Source organism: Mus pahari, chromosome 3 (genome assembly GCF_900095145.1).
Source record: "Mus pahari chromosome 3, PAHARI_EIJ_v1.1, whole genome shotgun sequence".
NCBI classification, from domain to species: domain Eukaryota; kingdom Metazoa; phylum Chordata; class Mammalia; order Rodentia; family Muridae; genus Mus; species Mus pahari.
The window spans coordinates 21,998,619-22,021,916 of record NC_034592.1 but is presented as its reverse complement, the minus strand read 5'-3'; the positions used below and the strand labels follow the sequence as shown (position 1 = coordinate 22,021,916).

General features: G+C 40.4%; 1 protein-coding gene across 8 annotated transcripts in view; it reads left to right on the top strand.

Annotated features, from left to right (window-relative positions):
- The window catches only part of Gapvd1 (GTPase activating protein and VPS9 domains 1), an 86,048-nt gene that overhangs the window by 28,063 nt on the left and 34,687 nt on the right, over window positions 1–23,298 (top strand). For 3 of the 8 annotated variants that reach the window (XM_029535979.1, XM_029535976.1, XM_029535977.1), the window contains 10 exons: window positions 1,569–1,786; window positions 3,060–3,903; window positions 7,659–7,745; window positions 9,483–9,617; window positions 9,762–9,951; window positions 11,670–11,750; window positions 14,053–14,213; window positions 17,337–17,466; window positions 19,181–19,306; window positions 22,326–22,499. In XM_029535979.1, coding sequence (XP_029391839.1) covers window positions 1,602–1,786; window positions 3,060–3,903; window positions 7,659–7,745; window positions 9,483–9,617; window positions 9,762–9,951; window positions 11,670–11,750; window positions 14,053–14,213; window positions 17,337–17,466; window positions 19,181–19,306; window positions 22,326–22,499 — 2,113 coding nt within the window. In that variant the 5' untranslated portion in view covers window positions 1,569–1,601. The remainder of the gene's footprint in view (window positions 1–1,568; window positions 1,787–3,059; window positions 3,904–7,658; window positions 7,746–9,482; window positions 9,618–9,761; window positions 9,952–11,669; window positions 11,751–14,052; window positions 14,214–17,336; window positions 17,467–19,180; window positions 19,307–22,325; window positions 22,500–23,298) is intronic. The other 5 variants (XM_029535982.1, XM_029535980.1, XM_029535981.1 and 2 more) reach the window with 3 other exon arrangements.

Genomic DNA, 23,298 nt, shown 5'->3' with positions numbered 1-23,298 from the left:
TCCCCCTCTCCCTCTCCCTCTCTTCTTTCCTTTCTTCCTTTCTTTGTCTTGTTTTTTTGAGGCTGGATTTCTCTATGTAGCTCTGGCTATCCTAGAACTCTATAGGCAAGGCTAGCCTCGAACGCACTCTGCCTCCCTAGTGCTGGGATTAAAGGTGTGTCTCCCCACCAACCACTTAGATTATTTCATAGATAGAATCAACAGGGTGTATTGATTGCTGTATATAAACAGTCAAGGATGACTCCATGGCTAATAAGCAGAGGCACTTCTCTAAATAGTTTTAGATTGTATTTGATGCTGTTAACTCTAATTTAGAAACAATCTACTGGTGAGTGAGTGCATGCCTATAATTTCAGATCTTGGGAGACTAAGGTAGGAAGATTAGGAGGTCCAGGTCATTCGCAGCCATATAGTGAATTTGAGGCAAGCCTAGACTGTATGAGACTGTCTCAGAAAACCAGCAAAAGGGCTGAGGAATGCTGCTCAAATGGTCGAGTGCTTGCCTAGCCTGCACAAGCCATGCTTCAATTCCCAGCACCATATATTGGGCATGATAGCCCATCCCTGTAATTCTAGCACTTGGGAGGTAGAGGCAGGATGAACAGGAATTCAGGATCATCCTTAGGTACATAAAGGATTCAAAGCTAGCCTGGGCTATGTAAAACTGTATCACCAAAAAATAATATACATAGGACTGGTGAGATGGCTCAGTGGGTAAGAGCACCCGACTGCTCTTCCGAAGGTCCAGGGTTCAAATCCCAGCAACCACATGGTGGCTCATAACCATCCAGAAGAAGATCTGATGCCCTCTTCTGGAGTGTCTGAAGACAGCTACAGTGTACTTACATATAATAAATAAATAAATCTTAAAAAAAAATAATATACATAAGATCTGGACAGACCGTTCAGTGGTTAGAGTGCTTGTTCAGTAACCATCAGAACAGGAATTCAGATCCTAGCATCCACTTAACAAGCCAGGGATGTGGTACATGCCTGTAACCACACCTCTAGGTGGGTCAAAGACAGGAGGAGCACTGGAACTTACTGACTTTCAACCTAGACAAAAACATGAGCTTCAGGTTCTGGGAGATACCCAGGCTCATACACGTGGGCACACACACACACTTTTTAAAAATATCATGGTCCAGTGAGATGGCCCAGGTAGTAAATGCACCTGCTTCCAAGGACTTCTTCAGTCCTTGAGGCCCACATGCTGAAAGGAGAGCCCTCTGACTTCCACACACATGCTGTGACATGCCCCCCATATATAAATGCAAAATTTAAATATAATATTTTAAGAATTTGTGTTTCTTACTGAGCATTAGTGATACATACCTTTAAATTCCAGTACTCAGGAATTAGATGCACATGGATCTTTGAGTTCAAGGCCAGCCTGGTCTACAGAGTAAGTTCCAGGTCTACAGAGTGAGTTCCAGGATAGCCAGGACTACTCATGGAGAAACCCTGTCTCAAAAAACAAAACAAAATAAAAAAATTTTTTACTCTTTTTGATTTTAGAAAATAATTTATGTGATATAAACTTGAATTTTGTCCCTTTTTATTCTTAGTGATCAACTTTTGTACCTTTTCCGAATTCAAAGATGGTGAAGCTAGATATTCACACATTGGCCCACCACCTCAAGCAGGAGCGCTTATATGTGAGCTCTGAGAAACAGCTCATTCAGAGGCTAAATGCTGATGTACTGAAGACAGCTGAAAAGCTGTATCGAACAGCGTGGATTGCAAAGCAACAGAGGATTAATTTGGATCGTCTTATTATAACCAGGTAAAGACAAAATTTTCAGGTCATCCATTATGTGAACATTTAATTCTATACTACTAACTAAATGAATCTCTTCAGTTCATGGTTTTGAATCAATATTAGATGAGTCTTTGCTTATAAAATGTATGGAGTTACTTGTTTATGAATTAGTTTAAACAGTGATACAGATAAGTATAACTTAAGGATTATTGTTTTATGTCTTTGAATACATAACATTTTATTGTTATAGAGACTAAATTTTGTGATATTTATATGCATTTCCATGTTTTGGAATTATATATCTTTTTGTTTGTTTTTCAAGATAGGGTTTCTCTGTGCAGCTTTATTTTTTTTTTTAAAGATTTATTTATTTATTTTATGTATATGAGTACACCATTGCTCTCTTCAGACACCAAAGAGGGCATCTGTGGTTGCTGGGAATTGAACTCAGGACCTCTGGCAGAGCAGTCAGTGCTCTTAACCACTGAGCCATCTCTCCAGCTTTCTGTGTAGCCTTAGTTGCCCTGGAATTCACTCTGTAGACCAGGCTGGCCTCCAACTCATAGAGATCCACCTGCCTCTGCCTCCTAAGCTCTGGGATAAAGGCATGCACCACCACTTCCTAGTGGAATTGTGTATCTTTTAAAAGAAAAAAAGCTTTTTTAGATTTAAAATTTTTATTTTATGTGTATGGGTGTTTTGCCCATCTGTAGATCTGTGTGCCCTTGTATGCCTGGTGTTCATTCCATTGTTCCAAGAAGCAGTTTTCAACTGTAACAATTTAGTATAATGTTGTTAAGAGTAGTCAGATTAAAAAAGAATATATACTGTATGGTTGTATTTATACAAATCTGAAGAGGCAGGACTGACCTTTGATGATGTCATTCAGGTGGCAGCTCTTTGCTGTGCTTGCCAGGGAGGTATGGCCTGCTAGGCCATATGTACACATGTAAATCAGGCCCAGGGCATTGTGCTTATCAGCAAGTGTTCTGCCAACTGAACTACTTCCCCAGCTCCTGTTTTCATTATTTTAGTACTTGAGTATTTGTGAGTGTTCTTGTGTCAGTAAATAAGCTTAGCAAAATTTTAAATTTAATTTATAGAAGATAGCTCTGGATGCTGAATATGGAAAAGTTGGCTTTTTTACTTTCAGGTATGGCTGTCTTTACTCATTGTTCTCAGAGTTTAGCAATTCAAGGAGATGTCATTGTTGGCACAGTAATGAACTCAAATTTATTAATTTCAATATAGTGCCTGTGTTGTATAATTGTTTTGCCTGTGTGCTAATATTTTCCAGCGCTGAAGCTTCCCCTGCTGAGTGTTGCCAGCATGCCAAGATTTTGGAAGATACACAGTTTGTTGATGGATACAAGCAACTGGGATTTCAGGAAACAGCTTATGGAGAATTCCTGAGTCGGTTGAGAGAAAATCCACGTCTTATTGCCTCCTCTTTGGTTGCTGGAGAAAAACTCAATCAGGAGAACACACAAAGTGTTATCTACACTGTTTTTACCTCCTTGTATGGCAACTGTATTATGCAAGAAGATGAAAGCTACCTCCTTCAGGTTTTACGATACTTGATTGAATTTGAACTAAAGGAAAGTGACAACCCCAGGCGCCTTTTGAGGAGAGGAACTTGTGCCTTCAGCATCTTATTTAAACTCTTTTCTGAAGGACTGTTTTCTGCCAAACTTTTCCTTACGGCTACTTTGCATGAGCCAATCATGCAGCTCCTCGTAGAGGATGAAGACCACCTGGAAACAGATGCAAACAAGCTAATAGAGAGATTCTCTCCAGCTCAGCAGGAAAAACTCTTTGGAGAGAAAGGCTCAGATAGATTTAGGCAAAAGGTTCAAGAAATGGTAGATTCCAATGAGGCTAAATTAGTGGCTTTGGTGAACAAATTTATTGGTTATCTTAAACAGAATACATACTGCTTTCCACATAGTTTGAGGTGGATTGTGTCACAGATGTACAAAACTCTTTCTTGTGTGGACAGATTAGAGGTTGGGGAGGTCAGAGCAATGTGTACCGATCTTCTGTTGGCTTGCTTCATTTGTCCTGCAGTTGTCAATCCAGAGCAGTATGGAATAATATCTGATGCTCCTATTAATGAGGTGGCAAGATTTAACCTGATGCAGGTATGTTTTTGCTATTATTATTATTTTAAGATTTACTTATTTATGTATATGAGTGCTGTATTTATATGTGTGCCTGCATGACGGAAGAGGACATCAGATTCTATTTTAGATGGTTGTAAGCCACCATGTGGTTGCTGGGAATTGAACTTAGGTCCTCTGGAAGAACAGCTAGTGCATTTAACCACTGAGCTATCTCTCTAGCCTGCTTTAGCTGTTATTATGTAGCATTTAGTTTGAGATAAGCTGATCCTTATGTAATGGAGTAGTAACAAAAATAGTGACAACGTTCATATATTCCTAACATTTCTTTTCTTAAAAGAAATGCTTCTCATGAAACTAAAGCAATTATAGTAGGATTTTGAGATATTATAGTCATAAACATTTTGCATTGGTTTTCAAATGAAATCCTTAAATCTTGAACATAGAGTTGATTAGATTTTCTAGAACAAGCTCTTCATCTCTATTCTGTTAATTTCAGAGTCCAGATTGGTTGAAAATTGAGTGTCCTTTGTACTTCAAAACTGAAGTTGAACCTAGCAGTGGTGGTGCATGCCTTTAATCCAGGCAGAGGCAGAGGAGCAGGGAGGCAGAGAGGCAGAGGCAGATGTATCTCTATGAGATCAGCCTGGTCTACAGAGCAAGTTCCAGGACAGCCAGGGCTACACAGAGAAACCCTGTCTGGAAAAAATAAAAACAAAACAAAAAATCATTATTGGAGGGGGCTAGAGAAATGGTTCAGTGGTTAAGAGCACTAACTGCTCTTCCAGAGAACTGGCTTCAAATCCCAGTACCCACATGGCAACTCACAACTGTAACTCCAGTTCCAAAGGACCCAACACCTTCACAAGGACATACATGCAGCCCAAACACCCATGCATATAAAACAAAACAAACCCCTACGCCCTGAAGCTGAACAAGAGGCTACCTACAGTTAGAATTCCTTGGACTGCTAGTGAACTCTTAGGATTTTTTTCAGAAGTGTTCTAGAAACCACTCTGAAGATTTTACACATATATAGTAAGTTATCCTCTTAAAAAATTGGCGTTCTGGGCAAAGGAGATGCTCATTGGGTAAAAGTCCTTGAGGAATCTAATAACCTGTGTTCAGTTCCTGGAACCCATGTTAGTAGAAGAGAACCAGCTACTCAGAGTTATCCTCTGACCCCCATAGCATGCCATAGAGGAACCCAGAGCCTCACGTGTGCTAAGCACATGCTCTACAGTTAAGTTACACTCACAATCTTATCTGTTTATTTTATGTGTATGGATGTTTTACCCAAAGTCTTACTATTTAATTAGTTATTTATATAGTTTATTTTGTGTGTGGGGGTGTTTTGCCTGCATGTATACTTCTACAGTATCTGCAGCAGCAGACAGCACTGGATCCCCTGGAATTGGGGTTAAAGGCAGCTGTCAGTCTGCAAGCGAGGGGCTGGTAACTGAATCCAGGTCCTCTGGAGGAGCAACCTGTGGTCCGTAACTATAGAGCACTCTTAACTAGTCTCCTCGCCTAGTCTTTTTTAAAATAGAAAAAGCTGGGCAGTGGTGGCGCACACCTTTAATCCCAGCACTTGGGAGGCAGAGGCAGTCGAATTTCTGAGTTCAAGGCCAGCCTGGTCTACAGAGTGAGTTCTAGAACCGCCAGGGCTACACAGAGAAACCCTGTCTCGGGGGAAAAAAAAAGTTTTTCATGGCTGGTGAGATGGTTCAGTGTTTAAGAATACTTTTTGCTCTTCTAGAGGATCTGGGTTCAGTTCTCAGCACCCACATGGTAGCTCACAACCATCTATAGCACCAGTTCAAAGGTGCCTAATACCTTCTTCTGACCTCCATAGGCTCCAGGCATGCAGATGGTACATATGCATATATGTAGGCAAACCATTCATATGCATAAAATTAAACAAATATTAAAAAGTTAAAATTTTCTCTCTCTTTTTGGGAGGCTGGGGGTTTTTGAGACATGGTTCTCTGCATAGTTATGGTACTCACTTTGTAGACCAGGCTGGCCTCAAACTCACAGAGATTCATCTGCCCCTTCCTCCCAGCTGCTGAGATTAAAGGCATGCATTATCACTGCTGGGCTTATTTAAATTAAAGAGTTATGTGTAAGTGTGTTGTAACACATAATGTATGTATGTATGGTTCATGTGCCATGTGGAGGCCAGGAGAGGACACTGAGTATCTTCCACTTTTGTATTGTGCTTTATTCTTCTGAGACAGGGTTTCTCACTGAACCAAAAGCTCAACCATTTTGGCTAGGCCGGCTGTCCATTGAGTTCATAGCATCTAATTATCTTACCTTTTCAATGTTGAGTTATAAGCACATATGACCATGCCTAGCTTTTATGTAGGTGCTGAGGATTTGAACTTAGGTCCTCATGCTTGCATGCCATGTGCTCTTACCCACACGTCATTATCTGAGTCCTTACAATCCTCAAGCCTTTTAATCATATTTTATTCTTTGGAAATACTATAAAGAAAAGATTGGGTTAATTTAAAATAGACTTATAAATTTTTAAAAAACTTATAGCCCAAATCATCAGCCAGGCAGTAGTGATACACGCTTGTAATCCCAGCACTTGGGGTGCAGAGGCAGGTGGATCTCTGTGAGTTTGAGGCCAGTTTGGAGCAACTAAGAGCAAGTTCCAGGACAGCCAGCAAGCACTACACAGAGAAGCCCTGTCTTGATAATGATAAGCCTTGTATGGCATTAATCTCAGCAGTGAATTTCTCTGAGTTCCAAGCCAGACTTGTCTACATAGAGTTTCAGTTCAGCCAAGGCTACATAGCCTTATCTCAAACCAGACCAAACCAAACCAAACCAAACCAAACCACCAAACAAACAACCTCTCCCCCACTCCCACTCAAACAAAAGTGATAAGCGTTTAAAACACAAACAACAACAATAAAAAAAAACGTTGGTTGGAGGTGGAGAGATGGCTCTCTAGTTAAAATGTTTGTTACTCTTGTAGAACTGAGTTTAGTTGTAACTTCAGTTCCAGGGGATTCAACTTCTAGCTTCCATGATCAGGTATACACACTTAAAAAAAAAAAAATTGTTTCTTACCTGCATGGTGGCTCACACCTTTAATCTCAACACTTGGGGCAGAGGCAGGCGGATCCCTATGAGTTGGAGGACAGCATAGTCTATATAGCAAGTTCTAGGGCAGCCAGGGCTACACAGACCCTGTCTAAAAAAGCAACTGAAAACTATAAAGAGAATGCTTTTCCTTGTATTTGTGTTATACTTGAAGTCATTTATTGTGTGAGTTAGCCTTTGCAGATAATTAAAATTTTTTCTTGGACCAAAGGTAGTTTGGGGATAAAGTGTTTAATAAGCTTGACAATTTGAATTTCATATCTGGGACTTATGATAAAAGGCGAGAGCCAACTCCCAAAAATTGTCTTGTGACCTCCACATGAGTACCGTGACATGCATGCACAAACATACAGTGATAATAAAATGTAAAATATTTTTAAGCACACAAATGTACCAGAAACAAGTACATTGTTTTCAGTTTCCTCATGTTGCTGTCATGTGCTAAGGAGGAATTGCAGCAACATTCTCTACTTCCTGTAATTCTTAATCTGAAAATAACAAAAGCTGACAGAGACAAGATACACATTTTATTGGGAACATTATCTTGTTTGCCAGATCAGATGAATGTGAATATTATTGCGAAACCAGATTCTTAGACTGGAATGGAAGTGCTGGTGTGTGCACCCACATCTGCTCATCACTGCTTTTGTTTGCAGGTTGGCCGCCTTTTGCAGCAGCTAGCAATGACTGGCACTGAAGAAGGAGATCCCCGGACCAAAAATAGCCTTGGAAAATTTGACAAAGTAGGAATGAGTGTTGTGTCATGAGAGATACTGTTCGTAGACTGTAAGATGCCCAGGAGTGCTAACCCACACCTGTGATCTCAGTTGAGGTGGGAGGATTGCCTTGAGTCCAAGGTTAGCCTAGATAACAGTGAGTCCTCATTACAAACAAACAAAGCAACACAACTTTAACTCTGCATTCACTGTGATTCCCTGACCCAGCCTGGTCCACACACAAGTTCCAGGACATCCAGGGCTAGTTAGAAAGATCCTCTGTCAAGAACAAACAGCATGAAGTGGAATAATATCATAAAAAACATTCTGGCAAAGTATTAGTGAACTTAAGCATTCTCTTTATTAAATCTTGTCTTTAGGTGATATGAAATTTAAATAATTCAGTCATTATTTTTTTTTAATTAGTTAACAATATTGTTTCAACAGCAGTAAAATTTAGGAAGATTTCTCTAATGATTACAATTAAACTGTCTTATAAATATTAAAGGGTTATTGTAATGAGAATCAAGACCTATTATATTATTTTTTAAAAGTTTGTTTTTTAACTAACTTATTACTAACAATCAGCAATAATTAAATAAGTTTAAGTATTCTTATGACTTTTTTCAGTTAGTTGAGTAACATAAATATTTCATGAGATTTTGAGTAGGCTACTAATTTAACTTGGTTTAAAATTCAGATGTCAGACTGGAGAGATTACTCAGAAGGTAAGAATGCTTGGTGTTCTTTCAGAGGACAGGAGTTTAGTTCTGAGCACTGAGCTTGTGTGGCTTACAACCACCTGTAATTTCAGCCCTTAGGGGATCCTGTACCGTCATCTTGCCTTTGCAGTCATCAGCTAATAGATATTCATATATATTCACAGATATATTGTGTGTATGTGTACATAAATAAGCATTCATCTTAAAAGCAAATGAATTAAAAATATGAAAACCTCAAATACCATTCTGAGCATAGCAGTACATATTGTAATCCTAAGGAGTGGATGCAGGAACATCACTCTGCTTTAATGCCAACTTGAATACCATTGTGAGTATTAGGCCAGCTAAAGCCAGAGAGTAGGATTTTGTTTCAAAACAATAGGGTTTGTTTCAACAACAACCCCCCCCCCCCCCCAAGAAACAAGAAACAGGACTAGCTGTGACTTAGTGGGTAAAGGTGCCAGTGATAACACACCTGATGACTTGAGTTTGGTTCTCAGAACCTGCATGGTGGAGGAGAGAGCTGATGTCCCCAGGCTGCCTTCTCATCTCCTTGTGTGCATCCTCATGAACACTCACTCACTCACCCAGCCCACCCTACACACAAAGAAACACATTAAAACATTGAAAGGAAAAACCAAAAAATAAAAATAAAATTAAACTACAATAAAAGTGTGTGTTATCTGTCTCACCAATGCTTGTCACCCATCACCCCCATTCCTCTCCAGAAAGTTCTGGATGATAAGATCAGTCTTTTCTGGAGGTCTGCGTATCAGCACACTCCTGGTAGGCCTCCCACTCCACACTCCCTCAGCCTTTTCAGTACTGTAGGTTAGGGAATACATGCATATACTTCGGTTTTTTGTTTTTTTTGTTTTTTTTTTTAGCTTATTCTACATCACTGTATAAAGACTTGCAGCTTTAAAAGTGTAAGATTTAAAATAGTTTTCATGAAGCTATTTTTTTTTTTTTATTCTTGTCCACCTTGGTCAGGAAATTTTCCAGGGGAGAATTTCACTTTGATCTCTTCCTGTTTCAACAGGGCTGTGTCGCTGCTTTCCTTGATGTTGTAATTGGGGGCCGTGCAGTGGAGACTCCGCCAATGTCCTCTGTTAATCTTCTGGAAGGCTTGAGCAGAACTGTGGTGTATATAAGTTACAGTCAGCTTATTACTCTGGTAATGGCATCATTCTTTAACAAGTTTTTGGATTTCATTCTTTTAGCCATGCGTTGGCAGGTCACAGATGAATACATACTATAAGAAATATGTATTATTTTTGAAAATTTGATTTTACTAGATAATGTCTTTTCCTTTTACCAGGTAAATTTTATGAAGAGTGTGATGTCTGGAGATCAATTGAAAGAAGATAGAATGGCTCTTGACAATTTGTTGGCAAATCTGCCCCAGGCTAAGCCGGGGAAGAGCAGCAGTCTGGACATGACTCCCTATAGCACTCCTCAGATGTCTCCAGCAACCACTCCAGCCAACAAGAAGAATCGATTACCTATAGGTAAGGAGAACCTTCCATACTGGAGTTTTTAAATACTAGTTCTTCAAAGATGGGGGTGTAGTCCATAGGTAGAGAATTTGCCTAGTATGTATGAAGCCCTGGGTTCAGCTCCCAGCACTGCATAGACCAAATGTTATGGCACAGGACTGTAATACCAGCATCCAGAGGATAGAGGTGGGTGATCAGAGTTTAAGGTCAGCCTTGGGTAGTTCTTGACCTGCTTGGGTTGTATTAGACCCTGCTTTAAAATATATATATATATAAATAAATAAATTAGGCTTTACTCACTGAGTATTTGTAACCTATCTACCTGCATGTGAAGATTGATCATGTAGCCTGTACTAGGCACTGATTAAACCAGTTTTTACAAATGTTTCATTTAATCCATACAAACATACAACATGGTATGATCATTGTTTTGTACTTATATTAGATGCTGGGGATACAAAGAACATAAATATAAGCCCTGATAGTTTCAGGTTAGTTACTCCTAGGCAGTTTCAGATGTAAAGTACTCTGCCACTGAGTCACACCTCTGCTCAACTTTACACATTTTAAAGAAGCGGATTTCATTTTAACTACAGTTAACTGATTTTTTACATAGTTTCTTGAAATCACTGTTTTCCCTTTAACATACTATGGATTTATAACAACAGGAATATGATATCATCTTTCTTTACTATCCCAAAATGTCAGATTTTTTTTTTTTTTAAAGATTTATTTATTTATTATATGTAAGTACACTGTAGCTGTCTTCAGACAATCCAGAAGAGGGCATCAGATCTTGTTATGGATGGTTGTGAGCCACCATGTGGTTGCTGGGATTTGAACTCTGGACCTTCGGAAGAACAGTCGGGTGCTCTTACCCACTGAGCTATCTCACCAGCCCAAAATGTCAGATTTATCATTCAAAATGGGTCTAGGTGGTAGATCCCAGCATTCTACAGAGGCAGAGGCAGAGGCAGAGGCAGAGAGGCAGAGAGAGAGGCAGAGAGGCAGAGGCAGTCAGATCTCTGAGTTCAAAGACAGCCTGGTTTACAGATCCAGTTCCAGGGCAGCCAGGGCCACACAGAGAAACCTTGCCTTGAAAACCAACCAACAAGTTAATAAATAAAATAAAATAAAACAGTACATTTCTTAACTAGTCATGGTGATACATGCCTTTAGTCCCAGCACTCAGGAGGCAGAGGTAAGCAGAGGTATGTAGTGAAACCCTATCTCAAAAACAAAAACAGAAAACAAATTTCTTTTGATTAAAAAATGATGTTTTATGTTTAATGATTCTTGTTTGTTTGTTTGTTTGTTTTTGTCCGAGACAGGGTTTCTCTGTATAGACCTGCCTGGAACTCACTTTGTAGACCAGGCTGGCCTCAAACTCAGAAATCCACCTGCCTCTGCCTCCCGAGTGCTGGGATTAAAGGCGTGTGCCACCACGCCCGGCTGTGTTTAATGATTTTTAATATTGTAGACTATAATTTGTTAATATTATATTTTTGATAGAGATCACCTCCCTTCACTGTTGTACGTTAGGGTTTTTTTTTTTTCCCTGTTACTTGAATGTTATTAGAGATGGGTGTAATGGGAAGAAATTTCAAATGTCTGCCCAGTGTTTTGTATGGTCATGTAACCTCGTGATTGCATTTAATTTCATGATTTAAACAAGTTTTCCAATGTTCAGAGGGTTGATTTTCTTTCTATTTAATATTTTTGCAACCCAGGACAACAGTTAGCAGCCATCACTGCCTGGGATTCGTCAGCCACCAATCTTACTGCTCATATTCCTCTAGTAACCCCATTTGGTGGGTAGTAGGCCATTCTTCTTGTCTTCCATATTGTGCGCTAGAAATAGTCACAGGTGTGCTCTCTGTGCATGCTGCTTTGCTTTCTCGCAGTTGCTAGCGAAATTTGATCACTTGCATTTTTGTAAATTACAACTTTCAAGTTTGCTAAGTTCACAGAGCTGCTTATGAAGTTGATTGTGAGTTCACAGTAGAGGTTGGGAAGAGAAGCGTAAAGATGTGCTGGGCCTGTCTCAGGCTTGATGTGACGTTAGACTAAAAGTGATAACATATCTGCAGCTTTGTAAATGAAGATGTTTATATCTCTGCGTTTGTCTTCACAGACGTCAGCTTGTCTAAGCATGCAGGTCGCTTCTGTTACTGCTGATGTTAACTTTTATATCCTCACTTTTGATTGTATTGAACCGTCAGAGAATTTCTACTTCCTAGACAGTTGTACTGAATTTGATTGCTCCGTGAGAGAAAAGGGAAGTTTCTTACAGAACACTAAAACACTTTGCCCCCCAAAATTATAAATTTCATTATTCAAAATTTCATAAAAGATACACACACACACACACACACACACACACACACACACACCATATATATATGATGCAGCATGGTAATATGAGTAGGCCCTGGGGCAGTCCCCAGCGAGGGAGAGGGATGGATGGATGGGTGGACAGACAGACGGGTGGATGGATAGATAGATGGATGGATGGATGGATGGAAAGATGGATGTATGTTAGATATATAGAGATAATTTTTAAATGTATATAATAAATTAGTTGAGAAAATAAATATTGTAAGGCTGGAAAGATGGCTCAGAGGGTAAAGAACTTAATGCCAAACCTGCCAATTTGAGTTTGATCCCTGGGGTTCACATGGTGGAAGAAGAAGACTGACTCCCACAAGTTGTGCTCTATGTACACAGGCGTGCTGTGGTATACACACATGCTAAAGAGATAGAAAAAGGAAAAAAGAAAAGGGAGAAATACGTATTCATGGTAGGAGAAAAGATAGGTGAGTTTTTAAAAAAAAGTGTGTGTGTGTGTGTGTGTGTGTGTGTGTGTGTGTGTATGTACAGGTGGAGGTCAGAGAACAACTTTTTGGGGTCAGTTTTCTTTTTCTACCAAGTGGGTTCTGGGAAACGAACTCAAATCACCAGGTGTGGCAGCAAGTGCCTTTACTGCTGAGACCTCTTATCAGTCTGACTCTTATATAGAGTAGTCTAGTAAAGCAGAAAGGATCTCACTTTAACATAAAGCAATGTCCCCTGTTCTCTGGAAAGAGTTGATAATATTCAGAAGAAAGGAATATGCTTTCAGAAACTCCCTGGTTTTGCCAGTAATTCTATACTTACTTTGCTGGATATGGTGGTGGAAGCCTGTCATCTCAATATCCAGAAGCGGGAAGCAGGACAGTAGGAGCCAGGCTTCTCTGCACTACATAGTACAACCCTATCTTACAAAAATACGCATGCCATGTCATTGTTTACCAAGTTTTCACATGACATTTTTTAAAAAGATTTATTTATTTATTACATGTAAGTACACTGTAGCTGTCTTCAGACACTCCAGAAGAGAAAGTCAGATCTTGTTAAGGATGGTTGTGAGCCACCATGTGGTTGCTGGGATTTGAACTCTGCACCTTTGGAAGAGCAGTCGTGTGCTCTTACCCGCTGAGCCATCTCACCAGCCCCTCACATGACATTTTTTACACTTAAAAGTTTATTTATTAGAATGGGAAACTGCTGGCAGTTAAAACTTTTATAAGGAAAATAGTTTAAGTGTCTTATTGGAACCTTGAGAAATGAGGTAGTGCTTTTGTTGTCCCTGAACTGGTTGGCTAGAATATGTTTCCTGCGTCACAGTGGTGGTCAGGTGTAGTCGTCTTTTCTAGAGGAGGTAGAGCAGTGTGTGTGAGTGTTTTGCCTGCATGTGTGTCTGTGCATCATGTGGATGCCTGGTGCCTGGCATGAAGAGGGTGTCAGCCTCCCTGGGACTGGATTTAAATACAACTATAAGCTAGTATGTGCTTGTTGAGAATTGAACTCAGGTCCTCTGCAAGAGCAGCAAGTGCTCTTGACTTCTGAGCCAACTCTCCAGCCTCTAATGGTCAGTTGTGAAGAAGAGTCTGTCTTGTCATCAGGAGAATGACTAGGGAGCCCTAGTGTTTGCTTTGTCTGGATTTTTTTTTGCTGTGTTTTCACCATCGTCTTTTATGCATGTACAAATGTTCAGCACAAACAGAAAACACATTTTTATATTCAGTGTGCTGTTTTTTTCATTGTGACTTTTTCCCTTATTTTATTTGTTAGCAACTCGGAGCAGAAGCCGAAGTAATATGCTAATGGACCTACATATGGACCATGAAGGATCATCTCAAGAAACCATCCAGGAGGTACAGCCAGAAGAGGTGCTGGTCATTTCCTTAGGGACAGGGCCTCAGCTCACTCCAGGGATGATGTCAGAAAATGAGGTATGCATCTAAGAGTACATGTCTTTAATTTTTAGTTTTTTATCTTGAGACAAGGTCTCACTACATAGGCCTGGCTGTCCTAGAGCTTACTCTGTAGACCAGACTGGTCTTGAACTCACAGAGACCATCTTCCTTCATCTCCTGAGAGTTGAGAGTAAAGGCATGCACTACCACATCTGATTGGTATTGCTGCATTTAACTTGCACCTATCACTGTGAAGAATTTTAAGTCCAGCATGATAGCTCATACCTGTGAGCTCAGCATGTGGGAGGGAGGCTGAGGTAAGAAGAGTGTGACTGCATAGCTAGTTCTAGGCCAGCATGGTCTACATAGTATCGCCCTATTTCTGGAAAAAGATAAAAAGAGAGATACTAGCTAACTATTTAGCCAGAATCAGTCTTCATAGCTTGGCCTGGTTAGGTAGATATAACAAAGATTATGTCTTTTATTTTGGAGGAGTCATGTTTGTTTGCTTAACCCTGTTGATTTGTTTCTTTTTGTGTTTTGATACTGACTTATGTAGCCATGGCTTGTCTTGAACTCTGGTCTTCTGCCTCTAACTTCCAAGTACTAGGGTTGAAGGTATATGCCACTGCGCCTAACATAGAGGTTTATAATAAATAAAAAAAAAATGCTAGTGGTTTATAAGTAACAGAAATTTATTTCTGATTGTTCTGGGGGCTGAGAAGTCTAAGATGAAGGCATGTTTGGTGTCTGGTTAGGGTCTGATTCCTGGTTCATAGAGTCAACCTCCTACGGCGCTCTGGTGGTGTGGAGAAGGTGCATGGGCTGATGTGTGGACACTAGTCCCATCTGTGCTCTTACTTTGTGGACTAGCATTTGACCACATGGACCTTTGCAGAGCTCACACACGCAGTTTATACCAATTTGTTTTTCTTTCTTTCCCTCTCTCTCCCTTTCCTTCCTCTCTGATTGGCTCTTAGGTGTCTAAAGCTGGAATGAAATTTTGATCTATATTTCTCCAATATATGACCATGATCTTTGCTCCTTCTGAGTCCACCTGAGTGCAAGATACATTGGTGCTGGCCATTAAACTGAGATTTCCACATGCTTAGCAAACAAAACACTCTACCACTGAGTTGTTTCCAGTCCCACAATGCATTATTTTCCATAAGTCTATTCAATAAACCATCAAATGCTAATAAGTCCCTTTGAACAGTTATGGAGGTGGGTCTTCACTTTAATACTTAATGTGAAGTTGGTGAGCATGCCCACAACAACAAAAAAATTGTTCTAGTAGCAATATTGACATTGTAGCATAGAAATTGGTAAGACTTCTCTAGCCATTTGTAGAAATGTTTTGTTTATTTTCATCTGGTGGTACAGTAGCAGTATTCCTGTTTAGAGTAGAAATTTCCTAATGTATACTTTCTATTGTTTGGTTAGGGCAAAATGGAAAAGATAAATAAAAATTAGGAAAGCAAACTTTAATTAATTATATGTATATTGGTGTTTTGCCTGTGTGTATGTCTGTGTGAGGGTGTTGGATCCCCTGGAACTGGAGATACAAAAAGTTGTAAGATTCTGTGTGGGTTCTGGGAATTGAACCTGGGTCCTCTGGAAAAGGAATTAGTGCTTTTAACCACTAATCCATTTCTCAGCCCCTAAGTTTTTTTAAAAAGATTATTTTATGTGTATGAGTATTTTGCCTGTATTTCTATGTGCACCACATGATTGCCTGGGGACCAGGGGGTCCATTAGATCCCCTGAACCTGGAATTACAGATTGTTGTAAGCCATCATGTAGGTGTTGGGAATCAAACTAGGTCGTCTGAAAGAGCAACAAGTGCTTTTAACTACTGAGCTTTCTCTAGCCCAGTTTGTTTGTTTGTTTTTAAAGAACGAGATCAGGGGACTATGATGGCAGAGTGGTTAAGCTAAGAGCACATACCGTGCCAGTGGTAGTGGCTTATGCCTTTAATCCCAGCACTCGGGAGGCAGAGTCAGCTAGATTTCTGTTATTTCAAGAGCAGCATGGTCTATAGATCAAGTTCTAGGACAGTCAGAGCTACAGAAAGAAAACCTGTCTCAGGGGTGGAGGGTTGGGGGAGGGGTACACGTGCTGTTTTTGTAGAGTATTGTTCTGTTCACCCACATCAGGTGGCTCATCTGCCCTTAGCTCCAGGGGATCTAGTGCCCTCATCTGGACTTTCTAGGCACCTGCACTTATACCTGTATACCCTTCCACCAACATGTACACCTAATTTAATTTTTTTTTAAACTTCAAAGGGGAAAAAGAAGAGGGTGTGTAAAGCTGGACATAGTGGTACACACCTGTGCATGCTCAGGGGCAGCTTGATTTGCAAGGTTTCTAAGGCAGCCTGGGCAATGAGACTGTGCCTCAAAAATAAAGCCAGAAAGAGAGAGAGGTGGGGGTCAAAGTTGGAGACAAACTCGGTTTTAAGAATTTAAGAGTATAAGGTTAGAGCTATCATGAGAAGACATCTTGATTCTTTGATTGTAGAGTGATTTGCAGACTCTCTCTCTCTCTCTCTGTGTGTGTGTGTGTACACATGCTCCATGCATTTTTGGTATTGGGGATTGATCTCAGGTCATCCTGGCTTAGAGGCAAGTGTCTTTCCTATCTGTTGAGCAACCTTGCTGGCTTAGAAACAACTTATATTCAATGACTGATGGGTTATTTTTTTTAGGAAAGTTCATTGCTAGCTTGAAAAGAAGTCACAGTTTATAAATCCAGATGTTGTATGTGGTGGCTTACACCTATAACCCTAGCACTCAGGAGATGGAGGCAAGGATCAAGAATTCAGGGCTAGCCTGGGTTGAAGAAACAAAAGGAATCTGTCAGATTCTTAGTTGAACACTATAACTCAAGCTGAGGGAACCGACTGGGGCGGCTGCATCCTGTCTCCGCCCTGTGTGACACTAGCTGCTTCTGGCCCTGGAAGGAGAATGGAAAGACAGAATTTGAGTTAGCTTCAAACATAGACTTTGTTGTGAGTCTACTTGAAAGCTTGATAGACCTTGCAAATGGATTTTAGTTAAAAATAACTAACAAGAACTTAAATTAGCATTTTTGTAGTTTAGTTTATTCTCAGTAGTCTTTCATTTGAAATAGGTTAGATTTTTATTTTAATTTTTTCAGGTTCTAAACATGCAGCTTTCGGATGGAGGACAAGGAGATGTCCCTGTTGATGAAAACAAACTCCACGGTAAACCTGATAAAACCTTGCGCTTTTCCCTCTGCAGTGATAATCTGGAAGGCATATCTGAAGGTGAAGGGTTACTTCATTTAGGGAGTGTGTGATTGAAGTTGTTCTGTGTTCTTTAAAGGAGCCTTATAATTTATAGTTAAGCCACCTGTGCCTCTCACTAAGGAGAATAATGAAATTTCCTCTAATGAGCTTTAACATGGCTGTAAGATTGTTTCTGGAATAAAATTAAGATTGCAAGAGGCTGTTGGTCGCATAAAATGTGAAGACATGTCAGTGTTAAATGAGTAACAGCAAGTGTGTTTCTCAGTCTCTATGTCTGCACAAGCTTATGGCGCTCCTTTAGAGGGTGTAATGCATGGTAACTGGGGGAATGGATGCGGGCATTGCAGGGTGCTGTGTGTACGTTTTTTACTGTTCCGTGCTCCTTTATCCACACACTCACACATGCCTTTATGAGTCAGGTCACTGGAATAAAGAAGGCAGGTGAGGGTGTAGTTGGTAGAGTGTTTGTCTGGCAGCCCTAGACTTAATCTTCAGTAGTGATGGGGGAAAGGGAAACTCTTAAACCAGATTGTGAAGCTAAGAGTTTGTCATTCCGTATGTTAGGGCAGTTTGTTTTATGAAAACAGTTCAAGTTTACTAACATTTAAAAGGAGACATAAATATCCTCTTTAACCTTTCAGAAAATCACTGATATGTTCAATCTAGAAAATGTGGAAAAGAAATAAGGTCACCTGTAATTTCACTGTTCTCTTAAAAGTTAATATTTGATTATTTATAGGAAAATCAAGTTTATGATGTTTTGTTACCCTTTTATGTTATGTTTCATTAATATTCCCTTTGTATTTTGTGTTTTTAAATAACATGCTTTTATTTTTATGTTTTTTTTTTTTTTTTCATAATTTTGAGACAAGGTGGTACTGTCCCTGGCTGACCCAGAATTCACTAAGTAGACCAGACTGGACTTACCCATAACAGAGTTTCTCCTACCTCTGTTTCCCAAGTGCAAGGATTAAAGGAGTGGTCACCATGCCTGGCAATTTCATCACCTGGGCAACAGGCAGGTGCATCTCTGGGTTGGAGGCCAGCTTGGCTACAAAGTGAGTTCCAGGACAGCCAAGGTTATACAGAGAAACCCTGTCTTGAAAAAACAAAAAACAACAAGCAAAAGAATTGTCTGTCCTACCAATGGCTCACAGATGGCATAGATTTTAAACTGACCTTTAAACCTTAACCTTGACTGCATTCATCTGGTTGGACATATGGCCCTTGGCACTAACGATTTGGTCATTTGCAGAACATTTCCAAGGAACGTCCAGGTCCATGAACTTGCTGGCATTGTTCTGCATGTCCAGGCACTGCCTGCTCACTCTTTACTGCACACTAGCACAGAAAGTACTTCTACTTTTTTAAGTATTATAGTAGCTCTTCAACAAGCAACCTTAGGTTATTTTTCTTATTAGCTTTTTAAAGAAATTTCTAGAGGCAGACCTGTTGGCTCAAAGGCATTTATATTTCTAAGGAAATAAATACAATATTAAAAGCATCTTAAATCAGACATGATGGCACATATCTGTAATTGCAGGATTCAGAATGCTGAGGTAGAAGACTTGAAGAGTGTAAGATTAGTCTGGGCTATATAGTGAGACCTTGTTTCAAAACAGAACAGAACAAAACCAGAAGAGAAATAAATACTATTTTCATGGCATGAAGTATTACATAGTGACTTATGAATTTTTTAAGAAGATTGCTGACAGGATAAACATTTCTCCAGGTCCTTCCAACCGCTCCAATTCAGTGTCTTCTCTCGACCTGGAAGGAGAATCTGTATCTGAACTTGGGGCAGGGCCTTCTGGGAGTAATGGAGTTGAAGCACTGCAGCTGCTAGAACACGAGCAAGGTAAAGTGGTGGTGAACACAGCTGTACAGGTAGAAAAGAATGTGCGTGATCTCAGGAAAGCTCGTCTGTTTGCTTGTTAGTGAGTTGATTGATGATCATTAAAGTTGCATTTATCCATAGCTCCTTCAGTTTTTACAAGGTGTTTAGTTGGTAAGTGTATTATTTGTGCTTAAATTACACACAGCAGTATGAGTTACTTTAAATTCTGTAATATTTATTATAGGGTACAATGATAACTACTAAGGGCTCAACAACTTAGGAAAAGAACACTACAAATGGTTAAAAGCCCCAAGTCTATGATCTGAGTTTGATCCTTGGAATCCACCTAGTGGAAGAAGAGAGCCAACTCCTATATTTTGTCCTCTGAGCTCCACACGCACACTGTGGCACCAGTGTATGTGTGTATACACGCACACATGCAAGCAAAAATACACAGGATGTAGGAAGTGAGTAAATTGCCTGCCACAAAACATGAGGGCCCAAGTTTGAATCCCCAACAATTACATAAGAAGCTGGGCATGTGCTCTTAGTTAACGGGTGGGTGATGGATTGGGAGGAATGGAAGCATGGAAAGATGAAGAGGCAAACACAGGTAGATCCCTGGCTCTCTGACCTCTTGCCTACATGCACATGAACACTGTATATAAACTTTAACAAACAGAAGCTTGTAGTTAGGGAGCACATCCACAGCTAAGCTTGATTCTTAGACTTTAGTGTATATGAAAATTACCTAGGGAGATTTAAACAAAAAAAATTATTTTCCAAGCTGTCCTAGAATTATATTACTGAAAAGGAAAAGAGTGTTACTACTGGAATGTATGGGTTTTTTTTTTTTTTTTTTTTTTTCTTTTTTGGTTTTCGAGACAGGGTTTCTCTATGTAGCCCTGGCTGTCCTGGAACTCACTTTGTATACCAGGCTAGCCTCGAACTCAGAAATCCGCCTGCCTCTGCCTCCCAAGTGCTGGGATTAAAGGCGTGCGCCACCACCGCCCAGCTGGAATGTATGGTTTGTATAGAATTATTGCCATAATGACTCCATTTTCAACTTATCGATTAATATTAAATTTATTGCACGTAACAGAGAAAACTGAGATTAGCATACAGCCAAGATGAAAAGAATCACATCTTTGACAGGTGTTCTGGGTGATTCCAGTGTAGGACACCCTTCACATGTGAAATGCTAAGTGAATCATAAGCTGGAAGTTGGCTCATTCATTTGTTGTGACAAAGCATTTCCCACGGAGACACAATACTTGTCTATTCATCCCACTTAGGGAGCCCACCATAGACCAAAGTCCATGGTGAACCATGACTTTTGTTAGGGTTACTTACAGGAGTGAAATGACTCAATGACCACTACATAAAGCTTACTCTAGCATTGTTGACAATTCACAAAGTTGGGAGCCTGGAGCACACTGCACAGCCTGTAGGCTGCTTAACAGGTTGGAGAGTGTCCTTTCCAAGTGACTCGGTGTACAACTCTCCCAGGCAGCTCAGTTGGTGTGTGCTGCTGCTAGGCAGCTGGTTTGCTCTCAGATTCTTCTTTGCAGCTTGGCTTTTCTTGGCTCCATTCATCTGAGATAAACTCCACTTTTACTATTTATACTGGCAATGGAGGGAGGGGCCTAGTGAATCTGATCAGTCTCAGGAACTTCCTAAAGCAATTTTCAGTTACCTCCTGCTTCAATCTCACAGAAAATGGTTAAATAATATTATCAAGAGGACTTACTGCTCTTGCACAGTACCCTGGTTGAATCCTAGCACCTTTAGGATGGTTTATATGGGCTCTAGACACCAGGCATGCATGTGATACACATACATACATGCAAGGCATTCATATAGATAAAATAATAAAATAAATAAATCTAGAAAGAGGGTGAATTGAAGCCTGGGCATGATGGTGCATACCTTTAATCCTAGCAAGCTAGGCAAGCTAGCTTGGTTTATATAGAGAGACCCTATCTTTAAAAACAAAACAAAACAAACAAACAAACAAACAAAAAAAAAACCAAGCAAGCAATCAAATTGAGAGCTACATGTGGTGATCTATGCCTGTAATCCAAACATTGAGAGGGTGAAGTGAGAGGATCATTAATTTATGCTATTTTGAGGCCTTGTCTTATAAACAAAAACACCCACACCAAAAACCAAGTCAAAGTTTTACAAAACGGAAACTGACAAGAAAGACTTATGGGTCTAGGTAGAAGCTCAGTGGGTAAGAGTGCAAGCACGAGCGCTTTAGTCTGAGTCTCTAGCATCCTGTCAAAGCCAGGTGTGGCCATGGGTGCCTCTACCCTTGGCACTGGGCCACAGATAGCAGGGCAGGCCTTGAAGCTTGCTTAGCTGAGGTGCTGAGCTTTCAGTGCAGTGGGAAGTGGGGAGCAGTGGCAGGGGTGCCTCTGGCTGCTGTATCCATGTGCACATCCTATACACAGAGCAAGCTGTAGAAAATGGTCTATGAAAGAAGGAAAACTCTAGAATGCACACTTGAGCTATTGCCAAGTGGAATAGTTTACATATGAGTTCACCACCTAATTATTAGCCCAATGATGGGGTCCAGCAAGCTACCCCAAATAGTTATTTTTACCTTCCTGTCTGGGTTAGTTTTTCTCATTTAGACTGGGGCATATCTGTCCTTTCAGCAGTGGTTAGGTGGAGGGTGGGGGTGGGGGTGGGGAGTCTCTGCTAATCTTTTTTTTTTTTTTTTGGTTTTCAAGACAGGGTTTCTCTGTGTAGCCCTGGCTGTCCTGGAACTCAACTCATTCTGTAGACCAGGCTGTCCTCGAACTCAGAAATCCGCCTGCCTCTGCCTCCCGAGTGCTGGGATTAAAGGCGTGCGCCACCACGCCCGGCCTGAGTCTCTGCTAATCTTAACTGGGGTTAATTAGTCAGTAGAGAGCAAGCTGAAACTACATGCTTATTAATGATAAAATGAATAACCTGACAGAATGTTTCCAGGTTAACCAAGAAGTTGTAGCTGTGCCACCATTTGTAAAGTACCTAAATTTGTTTTTGATAGCTACAACACAAGATAATCTGGATGATAAACTGAGGAAGTTTGAGATTCGTGACATGATGGGACTAACAGATGACAGGGACATATCCGAGACGGTGAGTGAGACCTGGAGCACTGATGTCCTTGGAAGTGACTTTGACCCGAACGTTGATGAAGATCGTTTGCAAGAGATTGCAGGTAACTGGTGCTCAAGGGCTGTAGGACTGAATACTGTTTAGTTGTTACATCTGTTCATTCTTCATGGGAGGGGGCGGCTCTAGCTTGGGAAGCTGGTATCCATATGGAACAGGACATTTGAGTACTTACCCTAAATAGTCATGGGTGACCTTCTGTGTTAATCTCCTCCACTTTCCACCTTCTTTAAAAAGGAGAAAAACTAAAGCTAGATGACGGAGATAGCAAAGGCACTAGTTGCTAAGTCTCATGACCTAACTTTGATAGCTAAGATCTACATAGGGGAGGAGAGAACTGTCCTCCATAAGTTGTCCTCTGACCACCCTGTGTGCCATGGTGTGCACATACACATACACACACTGTTAAAACCAAACCAAAACCCAAACAAGTAAAAGAAGGCCAGATTAGTCTCAGCACTTGGGGGCAGAGACAGGGACTCTCTGTGAGTTCTAGGATGGCCAGGGCTGCACAGAGAAACTCTGTCTCAATAAACCAAAACAAACAAAAACCAAAACAATACAAAACAAAAAAAGAAAGGAAGAAAAGACAGGTGAAAGCTGGGCCATGGTGGCACATGCCTTTAATCCCAGCACTTGGAAGGCAGAGGCAGGCGGATTTCTGGGTTCGAGGCCAGCCTGGTCTACAGAGTGAGTTCCAGGACAGCCAGGGCTACACAGAGAAACCCTGTCTTGAACCCCCCCCCCCAAAAAAAAAAAAAAAAAAAAAAGACAGATGGGTCTTGTGTTACTTTCCTGTCAAGTCTTCTCTTTGGAGCATAGCATATGTTCTCAGTTTGTAGTGA